The following is a 13,970-nucleotide window of genomic DNA, read 5'->3' as shown; positions in this document are numbered from 1 at the left end:
ATCTATAAGCATATTAGAACACATAAATAATATAAGTAATAAAAGCAGGTGATTTTGTCAATAGATGTTGAAATAGCTAAAAACACTAATAAGTATAGAAATAAATGGACTTTTTCTTAACATGATTAAGTATCTAAATCTCAGAGAAAAGGTGCATAAATATTTTCATGCACACATATCTATATGCTTACTATTTACTACTGTCTATTTATATTACTATTTAGCTGAACCAACCAGAAATGCTAGCTATGGTAAGAATACAAGAAAAATAAATTAAGGAAATAAATGTAAGTAAAGATATTAAAAAACTATCACTTTTTGCAGTTGCTTTCTGTTGAAAATCCTAAACAGTCAACTAAAATTTAACTGAAACAATTAGTAAATTCAGCAGTTTTATGCTAGAATATGAATCCATATAATCATTAGCATTTCTGTATAATACCAACAAAATCTATTGATAGAAGCTAGAAAGAAAAATTCCTTTCAAAATAACTAGAGAATGTATCAGATACTTGAGAGTTTATCTATGAAGACACACACAGGAACTACATTAATAAGAATAGAACCCTTTAAGGAAATACAGACACAAATATCATTGGAGAAATAGCAATGGCTCATAGGTAGATCATGCCAGTAAATTAAAAATTATTTACTTAAATTATTTTATTTATTAAATTCCATGCCAATCAAACTACATAGGGACATTATATAGAGCTAGGAAAGAATAGTGAAATTGATCTGGAGAAACAAAAAAAAAATCAAGAATCCTGAGAAAATAATTAAAAAGTGGAAAGGAAGGAGTATCAAATCTCAAACTATACTCCTAAGCAGTAATCATTAAAATAATTTGGTACTAGTTAAAAAATAGAGGTGGATCTTAACTAAAAAAATTAAAAACATACAAAAGCAAACACACACAATATTATAATATTGAATAAAACAAAAAATTATAGGTACCTGGTTAAGGACCTGATCAAAACTACAAAGTAGTCTGGCAAAAATTAAGCATAAAACAAAATTCAAGACAATATTAAAAGATAAGCATAAAATGAATACATGAATTAGACATAAAAGGTGACAAATAAACAAAGAAGAGCATGAAAGAAATTATCATGAATAGGCCAAGAAGTCATGACTAAATAAGAGTTGAAAGGGTTCACAGAAGAAAAAATACATAATTTTGATTTTACAAATAGAATTTTTACATTAGAAGAAAAACAGCTAACTCGGAAAAATATTTGCAGTAAGTTTCTCTGATAAAGGTATCAGATTGCTTAATTTTGATTTGCTTAAGAATTGCTTAAATTTTTATGAACAAGTTTCCCATATATAAAATGGTCAAAAGATATGAACCAATATTTTTCAAAGAATAAAATCCAAGTTATTATTGATACTTTGTTTTAGCTATAGCCAAAGCTTGAACTGGATTATGAGAATCAATTATTACATTTTCAGAATCAATATTTAAAACTCAGATTTTGGTAAATATTACAGATTGGGTAATTTTGTAGATTGTCTAGATTTAAGAAAATTGATGGAGAAAAAATGTTAATAATGCAATGAAACAAAAATGTGTTGTGTTCCCCCCCCCCCACTTTTTTTTTTTTAGAATTGCTTTATTTTTATTAGCTACTACTATTAGCGCACCTCTGGTTAGAATACTAATTTTTGGTAAGAAATAATGAAGGGGATGATTTCAGAAAAACCTGGGAAGACATATATGAACTGATATTGGCTAAAGGAATTCTGATTAGCATAATGATTGACCATGATTCTAGGGGGTTATTGATGAAACATACTATATACATCCCTATAGAGACAAGAAAAACAAAGAGTGCTTAATGAGACATATGTATATATATATATATATATATATATATATATATATATATATATATATATATATATATATATATATATATATATATATATACATATATATATATATGTGTGTGTGTGTGTATATATGTTACATATATATATTTTTTTCAAGACATGGCTAAAATGTAAATTTATTTAGCTTGATTATATGTATTTGTAACAGGGGTTTTATTTTTGTGTTTTTCAATTATGGAATAAGTAATGAGAGGGAAGGAAAGCAGATTTTTGCTGATTAAAAAATAAAATTTAATTAGAAAAATTAAAATGCATTTATGTTTTCTCATCTTATGAATGAATGAAAAACAAATAAATAATTTATTAAGCTACTCTTTGGGTTCTTGCACTTGCCCTTCAGTGATGTCCAGGAGGCTCAGGCTGGAAGCACTACAATTCTCAAAACTCCTGGATTCAGGATTTTGGGCTCTCTCCATTCGGGTCTGAGGAGAGGTGGTGATTGTGGTTTGATTTCCTTGGCTCATACTGTCTCTTTCTGTCCTTTAGGTTGCCTTGCTGCATTGGCTAGGCTGGATTATCTGTCCTGGATGTGATGGTTTATAAACATGGAGGGCTTTTCTTTATAGGTATATTTCCCAGATAATATCTTTGTAGGCTAGACTACAAAAGAGTAGTCATCTGGGGGGCACTGCTATTATTCAAGCTCTTATATTCAGTATCTTGGGCTGGCTCCATCCAAATGTCATGAGAAGTGGCAATGGTCATTTGATTTGCCTGGCAAAAACTGACTCCTGTCTTTTCCTCCAAGTGTTTTGTTCCTTCAGTTAGTTCTCTGTCACTTTTGTCCAAGTTACCCCATTAGCCCCAAATTAGCAGCAGAGGGGCTGCCTGGTATGCTTTTCAATTTCTTCTGATATGCTAAGTATACAATGGAATACTCAGGTTGACCCTGTGCTTCTCTTTGGTTCTTGTGATTAGCTCATCTTTTTTTTTTTTTTTTTTATCATAACATTTCCAGATAACATTCTTTATCCCAGTTCTTCTTAAAATTTCTTTGTCATGATTCATTTTGATATACTACTTGTGTCATCATTGCAGAACTTTCTAGAACCACAACTTCTCAGAAGTTAATCATTTACAGAGAAAAAGTGGTTGAGTTCTATTGCCCAAATTCTGACTTGCAAGTAAATGGACAATTTATAGTTTTCCATCAGTCTCAGGAGAGTGGGTGTTTGGCCTTGGGAAATTGCAAGCTATTTTAATGATCCCAAATTTTTCCTAGAAACAAAGACCCATTCTTTAATATCAATATTCTATGAGGATTTTTGTATAGTTGCTAGATATGAAATATCTAAATAATTTAATGAGTATCACAGGGCAATGGGAAATACATGGTAGGTAGGAACAAGACAGGTCATAGAACAAATAACGAACTTTAAAGAATAAAATGAGATGTTACCATAGATGTATGTTATCAGAAAAGAAAGTGAATAAAATGAGAAGAGACATGTAATGGACAGTTTATATACTCTATTGTTATCCTCATGATATTAAAGAGAAGTCTTCAGAATATTAAGTAAATGCTCTCTTATGAGAAGACATAAATAAGAGCTTTGTAGTTTAGACAGAAATAAATAGGTTGCAGTCTTCATTATAGGATGGAATATACACATTGTTGGGATTTCAACTTTATTTTTAAAATTTATTTTAATAGTTTTTATTTACCAGATATGCATAGGTAATTTTACAACATTGACAATTGCCAAACTTTTTGTTCTAATTTTTCCCTTCCTTCCTCTCCCACCCCTACCTTGGCAGGTTGACCAATACATGTTAAATATGCTAGAGTATAAATTAAATACAATATATGTGTACATGTCCAAACAGTTGCTTTGCTGTACAAAAAGAATTGGACTTTGAAATAGTGTACAATTAGCCTGTGAAGGAAATCAAAAATGCAGCCGGACAAAATTAGAGAGATTGGGAATTCTGTGTAGTGGTTCATAGTCATCTCCCAGAGTTCTTTTGCTGGGTGTAGCTGGTTCAGTTCATTACTGCTCTATTGGAACTGATTTGGTTCATCTGATTGTTGAAAATATTGTTGTTGAAGTATACAACCATCTCCTGGTCCTGCTCATTTCACTCAGCCTCAGTTCATGTAAGTCTCTCCAGACGAGATTTCAACTTTATGATCATGTATGTCTAGGCATAAAAATAGAGACCAGAACTATGATTTCACTATAAAAAGGAAATCAATTAGTATTGATTACTTTGATTTATTTCTAGGTTGATTATAGGATTAAGCTTCATTATTTAGGAAAAGCTAGCCTTAACATAAATTCGACTAAGATGATCTTTTGTGTCTAAGTTATATATAGATTTAGTGAATGGATAGACTGATAAGACTTTATTAATTAATTGCAGATAATTTAGAATAAGACATATATCTTTGTAGGAATAAAATAATCATAGGATTATAATATTCTTTTAAAAATCTAAGTTCCATTTTCTAGCAGCTAGAAATGGGAAGGGGGATTGCCAAAGTTTAAGTTCCTGGATAATCTCCCTTTTTTCATGAGCTAGAATCTCATTGGGTAATGAAATATTCTAAGGTTGGCAGGTGTGGGGGTTACTGCTAACTATTGACTACAAATTCCTTTTTTTTTTTTTTTTTTTTTTGCATAGAAGCTTTCTGGTTACAAAAGACATCACCTGTAGGGCAAGAACTTCTAGGGTAATCTCATTTTGACAACTAGATATTTCCAATAGTACAAATTTAGGTGAAGGAAACCTGGGAGAAATTAACTAGTTAGATGACCTGTCTTGTCCAATTGAATTATGCTTAAAATAAGTTTCTGTAATTTTAAAAATTCCTTTTTTTCTATTATAAAAACCAACTTTGTGCAAAAATGTTTGTGGCAGCCCTTTTTGTAGTGGCTAGAAACTGGAAACTCAGTGGATGCCCATCAATTGGAGAATGGCTGAATAAGTTATGGTATGTGAATGTTATGGAATATTATTGTTCTATACGAAATGATCAAGAGGATGATTTCAGAGGGGATGGAGAGATTTACATGATGTTGTGTTATGAGCAGAACCAGGAGATCATTATACATGCCAACAACAAGACTATACAATGATCAATTCTGATGGACGTGACTCTCTTCAACAATGAGATGATTCAAACCAGTTGCAATTGTTCAGTGATTAAGAAAGCCATCCACACCCAAAAGAGGACCGTGGGAGCTGAGTGTGGACCACAACATAGCATTTTCGTGCTTTCTGTTGATGTTTGCTTGCATTTTATTTTCCTTCTCAGGTTTTTTTTTCTAGATCCAAATTTTCTTGTGCAGCAAGATAACTGTATAAATATGTATACATATATTGGATTTGACATATATTTTAACATATTTAATGTATTAGACTACCTGCCATCTAGGAGAGGGGGTGAGGGGAAGGAGGGGATAATTTGGAACAGAAGGCTTTGCAAGGGTCAATTTTGAAAAATTACCCATGCATATATTTTGTAAATTAAAAGTTTTAATAAAAATAAAATAAGAACCAGCTTTGTAAATTACTCCTTGATTCTGACATCTGAGGAGTCAGATGCTGTGCTTTAATGTGCAAATGCTAGCTTTGCAAAATAAATCATAAATGCTCACTAATTTTGTACCTCAGTTTTTTATAACAGAATTCATTTTAACAATTGATATAAGAAACTATTTGATAGAAAAGCTGCCTTTCTGAATTCAACCTTCTTTGCAACTTAGAGTTTTACAGTAGTATAAGTAAGCATATATTGCTTGTAGTTTTATAGTAATATACATACTATTTTCTCTATATTGTTTATATTGTGACTACCCATATACACAAACATGTACACATAAGGCAATAGGATAATGGTACCTATATGTTTATCTATACATTATGAATTTTATATATATTTATACTAAATGTACATATTTATAAATGTATAAATATTTATATGTACATTATATGTACATATATAAAATACAATCACCTTTTGGACATACTAATAATAGCTAGTATTTATATAATATTTTAACATTTGCAAAATACAAATATCTCTTTTTATCCTCATAACTCTGGGAGGTAGGTGCTACTATTATCCCTATTTTAAAGATGAGAAAATTGAAGTAGAGCTTGAGTAACTGTTTGGGATCCCAGAGCTAGTCTTTCTGACTCCAGATCCAGCATGCCATCCACTGTGTCAATAGCTGCCTACAGGATGTCCCTTCTGAAGGCTGCTCAAACTCCACATGAACACACAGGGCTCATTATCCTTCTCCCCAAAACTCTCTGCTCTTTTGAAATTCTCTTTAATTGTTGAGGATATCAGCATCCTCAGATGTGTTCCCCATAGTGCTTACTCTTGCTCTTCATTTCTACCTCCTAGTTTCTCTGGTTTTCTCTAATACTCAGATCAAACTGCATCTCCTGATGCAGTCTCTCTAACTACTAATGCCTTTTTCCTCTGAGATTCATTTCCTTCTACTCCACATCTATCCTGTGTGTACCTAATTATTTACATCCTGTCTCTTTCATAAATTTGATGGAATGGTTTTTTCTCCCTTCCTTTGTATGACTAGCATTTAGCACAGTGCCTGGAACATAGTAAGTGCTTACAAAAGTTTGTTGACTGACTGAAAGTCAACGTACATACCTTTCATATAGTATTTCTTTGTTCTCTTTGGATGATTCAATCACCACACCCTTTGAATTTTAAATATCAGTTCTCTTTTGATTGTTATATTTCCTAATTTACAACCACATATCATCATGAAGGAAAACATTGCTATTTAAAATGGTCTTTTGCAGTGTGCAGTGGTGGACAATTTGGAAATTATTAAACAGCAGTTCTAGTCACTTAGAACACATAATATATGCTGAATAGCAAATAAAGTTATTTATCTAGGTTAATCAAAAAAGAGTCAAGGAAATGATATAGAATAAAATGGAATCTCTTACTGGGAATGAGATAAATCAGTTAAATCATAAGAAAGAAAGTCTCTGATAATGTCCAAGGGGAAATTCTCTGAAGTCTCAGAGTGTGGTATGCCAGTTGCTTCCCAGAATTACTCTCTACCTCCGCAAGATCTCTCCTTGAGAATATGGAATGTGTGCCCTCTCTTGATGTAGAATCAAGAAATACAAGGATTTCTCTTATTACCAATTCGTTTTTCCTGTAGGCATAGAGTATTATGTAATCATTCTTTACCAATGAGGAGAATTTTGAGCAAATAGATAAAGCCTGGGTTACACTAATATATTGGATGACAACAATTAGAATTCATCTCTATTCTTTTCCCCCTTCAAAAGACAAGAAGCATATCCTGTAAATCATTATATTTAAAGGAAGATTTGGGTTCAAATCATACTTCTGCTACTTGCTAGCTGTGAGGAGTTTAACTGACTTGTTAGAGGGCAAGTCACAGCCTTGCTGAACTTCAGTTTCTTCTTGGGGAAAATGAAGATAGTAATAGTGCTTACCTCACAGAATTATTATAAATATTACATATAAACATATATAAAGTGTTTTTTAAGCACTAAAGTGCTACATTTAACAAATTTGGAAGTCTAAATCTAAGAAAATAACATTTAATAACTTCTTCTTGGAATCAAGAAAAATCTAGTTCACAAGTCTAAGAATGGAAAAGCATTGCTAGATAGCAATTTATCTGAAAAAGATCCAAGGGTTTTAGTGGATTGCCAATTCATCACAAACCCATAGTATGAAATTAAAACCCAGAGACCAGTGAGACTCCAGAATACAGCCAAACCAGATTAAAATGTAATTGATATATGTTTAACAAACTAAATAAAAATAAACATTGAAAAAAAAATTAAAACCTCAAAAGCTAATGTGAATTTGTGCTACATTAAAAGAAGAACAAAGCAGGAGTAAGGCAGATAGATGATATAGTGAATAGAGTACCTGGCTTTGAATCAGAATGACATCTTTCTAAATTCAAATCTGGCGATGGGCACTTATTAGCTGTCTGACCATAAGCAAATCACTTAATCCTTTTTGCTTTGGTTTCCTCCTCTGTAAAATGTTCTGGAGAAGGAAATGACATATGACTCCAGTCTTTGCCAAGAAAAGCTACGATGGGATCACGAAGAGTCAGACATGACTAAAAACAACTGAATAACAACAAAAAGACAATAAGAGTTCTTATTGTCCCTGATCAGATGACAATTACTTTGCATTCAATTCTAGATGCCATATTTTAGGAAGGATTAGCTGGGTATTTTTCAGAGGAGGATAAAGAGAATTTTAAGAGGTTTCAAGTCTATAATATGTGAGGATCAATTGAAGAATCTGGTAGTTTTAGTTTGAAGCAGTGAAGACTCCTTAGAAATATAACTGTCTTCATGTGTTTGAAAGGCATGGATTAGGTGGAAAAGGATTTGACTTGTTCTGTTTGGTCCCGGATGGCAGAACCAGGAGCTGATGGTTGAATTGCAAAGTAGAAAGTATAAGTCTAATATCAGGGAAAAACACCCTAACAATCAAGAGCTGCTTCCAGAGGCAGCAGGCTCCCTGGACATCTTCAATCAAAGGTTGAATGACCACTTCTTGAGTGGTCATTGGGAATTTTTTTTCCAACTGTGGGTTGGACTAGAGAGTTGCTGAATTCCCTTAAAACCCTGAAATGCTGTGATTCCATTAGAGCAGGATCAGTCTTTTTGTCTTTCTTTGTATCCCTAGCACTTTATACAGCTCCTGGTACATAGTAGGTGCTTTATACTTAGTGACTTGACTTGATTCTGCAATTTTTGACTTTGTTTTATTTTAAATAATATTTTTTCAATGTTTTGCAGTTTGAAAATTATTATAATATTTGTTGGAGAAGACAGAAACAAAAAATGATAATAAAACCATAGATTTAGAGCTAGGTGTCTTAATTTAGATATTTCTCTCTGTCTCTCTTCCATCCACCTGTATATCCATAAACACGCACATACACATACCCATGCAAATTAAAATATAAAGTGTTGACCTTATAGTTGAAGAAACTGAGGCTAGAAAATTTAAATGACTTCCCCTGGTCATCTAGCTAGCAAGTATCTGAGGTGGGATATGAACTAGGTCAAGTTCAGCCCTCTAGACTATTGAGCTACCTGAGCAATAAGATAGAAAACTGGACACATGAAAATAGTTTAGTATTTTGAGCAAATAAAACTTATGATAAATTCAATTTGATACATATCAAATGCTATACATGACTATTATTATGCTTCATATTTGTTAGGTAAAAATGTGGAACAATTCATTCAAATCATTGTAATTAGAAATGCTTTTAGATTGCCTAATTTTTTTTACAATCTATTTCATGTATCATAATGTTGTCTTGATAGCTTACCCTGACACCATAGTTTAGTATAATTTTCACCTCATATTCATCTATCCCTGAGTGTACACACACACACACACACACACACGTAAGTTAAAAGACAATGGTGGTCATAGATCCTGTTCTCATTAGCTAAAGTTCTTATGGTTTCAAGGTCCTTGACCACTACTCAAATGGAAAGGGTCGTTCTGGATTCTCTGGGTGCCAAAGGATTCAAGGCACTGAACTTGGTCCATGAGACTGGATAAATGATTCTGATAAGGGAAAGGGGCAGTAACCACAGGGAAAGAGAGCTATGGAAGAGATGGGAAGAAAGAAGTAATCTATGCTTGGACAGCAGAATCAGGCACCAACAGGACAACCACCATCAAAAGAAAAATCCTTCTTCTTTGCCTTCCTGGGAAGAACAAAAGAGAGGAAAATTTATCCTACAAAGAAAAAAATCCCTTGAATTCATGGCCATTCTTCAGCAATATCCTTCCTATATTGTGTCCATTATAGTTTTGCAAATGTACAGTCAGGTAAATGTATATATTATTTTCAGTACAATGCAAGAGAACCTTAGAGTACAAACTATATACAAATATATGAATTACAAGTACATATTCTCAGATTATTTAGTAGTCCGAACATACATTTAAAGCAAGAATCTGTATCTTCCAAGACTCTCCCTATTTTACTCCCTTTCCACCCAGGTCTTACTTTTGTTTCAACCTTTAAAATCATTATCTTTTATTATTGGCTTATTCTACTTTCACCTTCTATTTTGAGCTCAAGCTATTTTGTTTAGGACATTTTTGGTTCCTGGAGAAGCAAGATATTTCCTATTTGGTCTCCAGAGCTAACCCTTTGGCTGCAGATTTGAGACTAGTATCATTGATTCAGTTGTCAATGTCTGCTACCTTCTATGCATAGGAATTTCCTAAGTAGCTTTTATGAATGAATGAATGAACTTCATTCAGTTTCAAGTTTTATCCAGAATTTCAGAATCATTGGTATCTAGGGGGTGTACACACTGTTTCCCTAATTAGACTGTGAAGTTTACCAATACAAGAATTCTATATAGAAGCAGGGACCAATTTCAACAACAATGGGCTTTCAATGACAATATTCTCTCTAAGCTGCATCTCATGGTCTGTTCAACTATAGGAATCTAACTTCAATATTGATCAGTCTATCTTGGATTTTTCTCACCCTCTCCAACTTAGCTCTCTCTTTTTCTCTCCTTTCTCACCCTAAACCCAAAAGTTGACCAGGTGCTCAGTTCTTTCCTTACTAATCAGGTATGTTCCCAGTTCCCGATCAGGTATCATCATTTTTCACTTTCTATGATTCTTCCTGGGCCAGGTATTAATGTCTTCAAGGGCTGATGTCTAGGTGCCTATTTCTTCGCAGGTACACATTTATTCGAACCTGTATTCAATTTAGGATTATTTTCAAAAATATTTGGTGTAAATTGACCATTTGGAACTTTAATAGTTTTTCCACATAGGAAGACTTGCTACATTCATAGTCTAGCTCAGGAAATTCTGCAGCAGCACCTATTCTAAACATGTATTCCCAGCCTGCCATGTGTAATAATATTCCTATGGGAAAATTTATTCGGAATTCCAACTTATAAGGTCAAAACCATATGCCCTTGATGCTGCAGAAACATATATTTTCTCCTCCCCATTCTCCTCTTCTCTTTTCACTTTTTCTTACTCTTAAGTCTGGCCTCTCAAATATGTTGATTACTAAAGTTATTTCACAAGTACTGTATCAGAACTGCAGCAGTATAAAGGACTTGGTTATTAGATTCATTCTTTTCCAGGAAAATATCACATATCCAAGAGATAAAAGGATTAAGGTGATATTTTGATTGAAGTTCATTTCAATCAAATGATGAAAATGGATGTAAAACGGTCAATAATTCATTCTTAGTTTTTCCTGGTGAGAGGAGGAATAGGTTCAAAGTTACTAGAGTCCCAAGATAGATCAGAGGAAAATAAAAGTTGGGCAATTTGAGGATGATAGTACCAAATCCTATTTTCAATTGTCAACTAGTTCCCATGTAGTTGGCTATAAATTATTCATGGACAAATAGAATCTATGTTTAAGATATACTAGGACTCATGCAGGTACATGAAATTGTACTTAGAGCAATGTCAATGAATTTCCATTGTTCACTGAGCCCTACTTTGACATAAAAATCATGATCTGAAAGGTTTTTCAGTCTAGTCAAGGAGACAGAACTTATATAGCAAAGAAATTTCACTATGTTTGAATGGCTGTATGAAATTGAAATTGAAGAAATGTTATTCACTCATTCAACAAACATTTATAAAGAACCTACTGTATATAAGAAATGCACTTGATTTGAAACTTGAAGTGAGCTAAAGATTCTGAGAGAGAAAAAGAGACAGAGAGAGATTGTTAGAGAGAGAGAAAAAAACACATAGAGAGACAGACTCACAGAGAGAGAAAAAAGAGATAGACAATCAGGCATAGAGACAGAGACAGAGAGGGTATGAGGGTATAGCATGAGGGGTATATAATAAGGAAATGGAGTGTCATGTTGTGTAAATAGTAAAAAATCAGTTTGTTTGGAATGTAGATTTTTTTTTTTTTGAAAATCACATGCCATTAGCTGGGAAAGAGTAGCCAAAGTCAAATTGTGAAGGACTTTACATACCAAAGAAATGAGTTTATATTTTATCCTAGAGGTAATAAGAAGCTATTAGAGTTTTTTGAACAGGTGAATAATGTTGTCAAACTGTACTTTTGGGACAGCAATTTATTAGCTGAGTAAAGAATGAATTGACTCAGGTTACAACTAACAAGCAAGAAAGGTAGGAAATGGGCCCTGGATTTCTTGATTTCATCTATAATATTTCATCTACAGCAGGGTCTAGACTAGATGATTTCTAAGCTATCTTCCAGGTCTAATAATCTTAGAATTTTTATTTACCAGATTTTCAGATGATATAAAATTAGGAGGAATAGTTGATATATTGGATTATATAATGATGATCCTAAGAGATCTTGACAGGATGGACTAGTGTGCTGAAGTGAACAAGATGAAACTTAATAGAGATTAAAGTTAATTCATTTATTCCAATTTAAAAAATAGCATTGGGGCAGTTAGGTGGCAAAGTGGATAGAGTACCCAGCCTGAAACCAGGAAAACTTATCTTCCTGAGTTGAAATCTAGCCTCAGATACTTACTAGCTGTATGACCCTGAGCATGTCATTTAATCCTGTTTTCCTCAATTTCCTCACTGCAAAATGAACTGGCAAAGAAAATGTCAAACCACCCCAGTATGTTTGTGAAGAAAACTGCAAGTAGACTCATAAAGAGCTGGACATGATTGAAAAATACTCATCTACAACAACCACAACCCCTCAACATAAATAGAGAATGGGGCAAGTACAACCAGAAAGTTGTTTTTGTGCAAAAGACACAAGGATCCTAGTGAATTGAAATCTCTTTCAGTGTGTTCAGTGTGCCGTGGCAGTCAGAAGAACTAATGTTGTGACAATGCTATTCATGTTTATGGAAGTCAAATGTTCAGAATTAGAGATGACCATATTTCTGAGCCGTTCTCTTTTTTTAGAACACATCGATAGTGTGATTCTGTTCTGGCTGCTGCATTTTCCAAGTAGATTGATGTACTGCAGCATGTCCAGAAGAGGGCAGTGAAAAGAAGGCTGAGATCATGACGTGAGTTTAGCTGAAGTAATGAGGGTTATTTAGTCTGGAAAAAAGGGACTTAGAGCAGGAACAGGATGGCTGTTTTTGAGTATTTGAAGGATTTTCTATGGATTAGATTAGGCTTCTCCTGTTTGGCTTTAGAGGTCAGGAACAGAACAAGTAGGTGAAAGTTTCAGGGAGATATTTTGGTTCCACAGGAAAACATTCTCTAACGATTTAGAACTCTCTAAAAATGGAAAGGGCTGCCTGAAGACATACTGAATTGCTTCTTTTCTCTAGGCTTTTAGCAAGGATTCATGATTTGTGTAGGAATTTGAGTAAATGATCTCTAAGATCTTATAATTCCATAACAGGGAAATTGGACATACTTGGTCATGGGTTCCCAGAACTTCAAAGGACCTCATGACTTTAGAGACACTGTGCCACTTAGCCCAAGGGGCTGGACAAAGGGGATAAAGCACGACTGCCATTTCTTTCACCCAGTCCCCCTGACACCCATAATGGCTAGCAAGGGTTCATTTTCAGGTAAGTCTGTGATTTCAGGAACAAGAAAATTCTTGCCCTTCCAAAAATCTTTTTCCCACCACTATCTCACTCAAAATTTTTTTAAATTGACTGAGATAGATTCTTTCATTTTAAAATTATATATAAAGACTATATTAAATATGTATAATTATATTTAATATATAAAATTATGTTAAATATAATTATGAAAGTATAAATGCAAATGCATGGGAGGTATTTGATATGGATGAGTTTCAACCAAAATGAAAATTATTTTATAGGTCTTGTCAAGGTTTTGATAGGAAAAGAGATTTAAAAAGCAGCAAGGTGTGAGTATTTGAAATGTGGATGGATGGATTCCCCCACTGTGGGGTTGAGTAGGAAGTGGACACTTTATCAATAATTAATTACAGCAACAACAAATACTAATAATAACAATAATTGCTGACATTTATATTGCACTATGTAATTGAAAGCCTGACATGTATTATTTTACTTGAGTATCTATCAGTATTAAAACTTTGTCTCCTCATGCTAGCCCTAGAGTGTTGCTTAGA

The 13,970-nt window shown here is 33.3% G+C and overlaps 1 protein-coding gene across 7 annotated transcripts in view; it reads left to right on the top strand.

Annotated features, from left to right (window-relative positions):
- The window catches only part of KCNH1 (potassium voltage-gated channel subfamily H member 1), a 610,670-nt gene that overhangs the window by 95,439 nt on the left and 501,261 nt on the right, over positions 1-13,970 (top strand). The window contains exon 1 of one of the 7 annotated variants that reach the window (XM_074309071.1): positions 2,383-2,462. The exons of the other annotated variants lie outside the window; for them this stretch is intronic. Within the exon in view, the coding sequence (XP_074165172.1) occupies positions 2,429-2,462 (34 nt within the window). The 5' untranslated portion in view covers positions 2,383-2,428. Of the gene's footprint in view, positions 1-2,382; positions 2,463-13,970 lie in introns of those variants that run through there. 7 annotated transcript variants of the gene reach the window in all.

The sequence above is a fragment of the Sminthopsis crassicaudata genome, chromosome 4 (assembly GCF_048593235.1).
Source record: "Sminthopsis crassicaudata isolate SCR6 chromosome 4, ASM4859323v1, whole genome shotgun sequence".
Lineage (NCBI taxonomy): Eukaryota > Metazoa > Chordata > Mammalia > Dasyuromorphia > Dasyuridae > Sminthopsis > Sminthopsis crassicaudata.
Note: the sequence above shows the minus strand (reverse complement) of the source record. Positions and strands in the feature narration are given on the sequence as shown.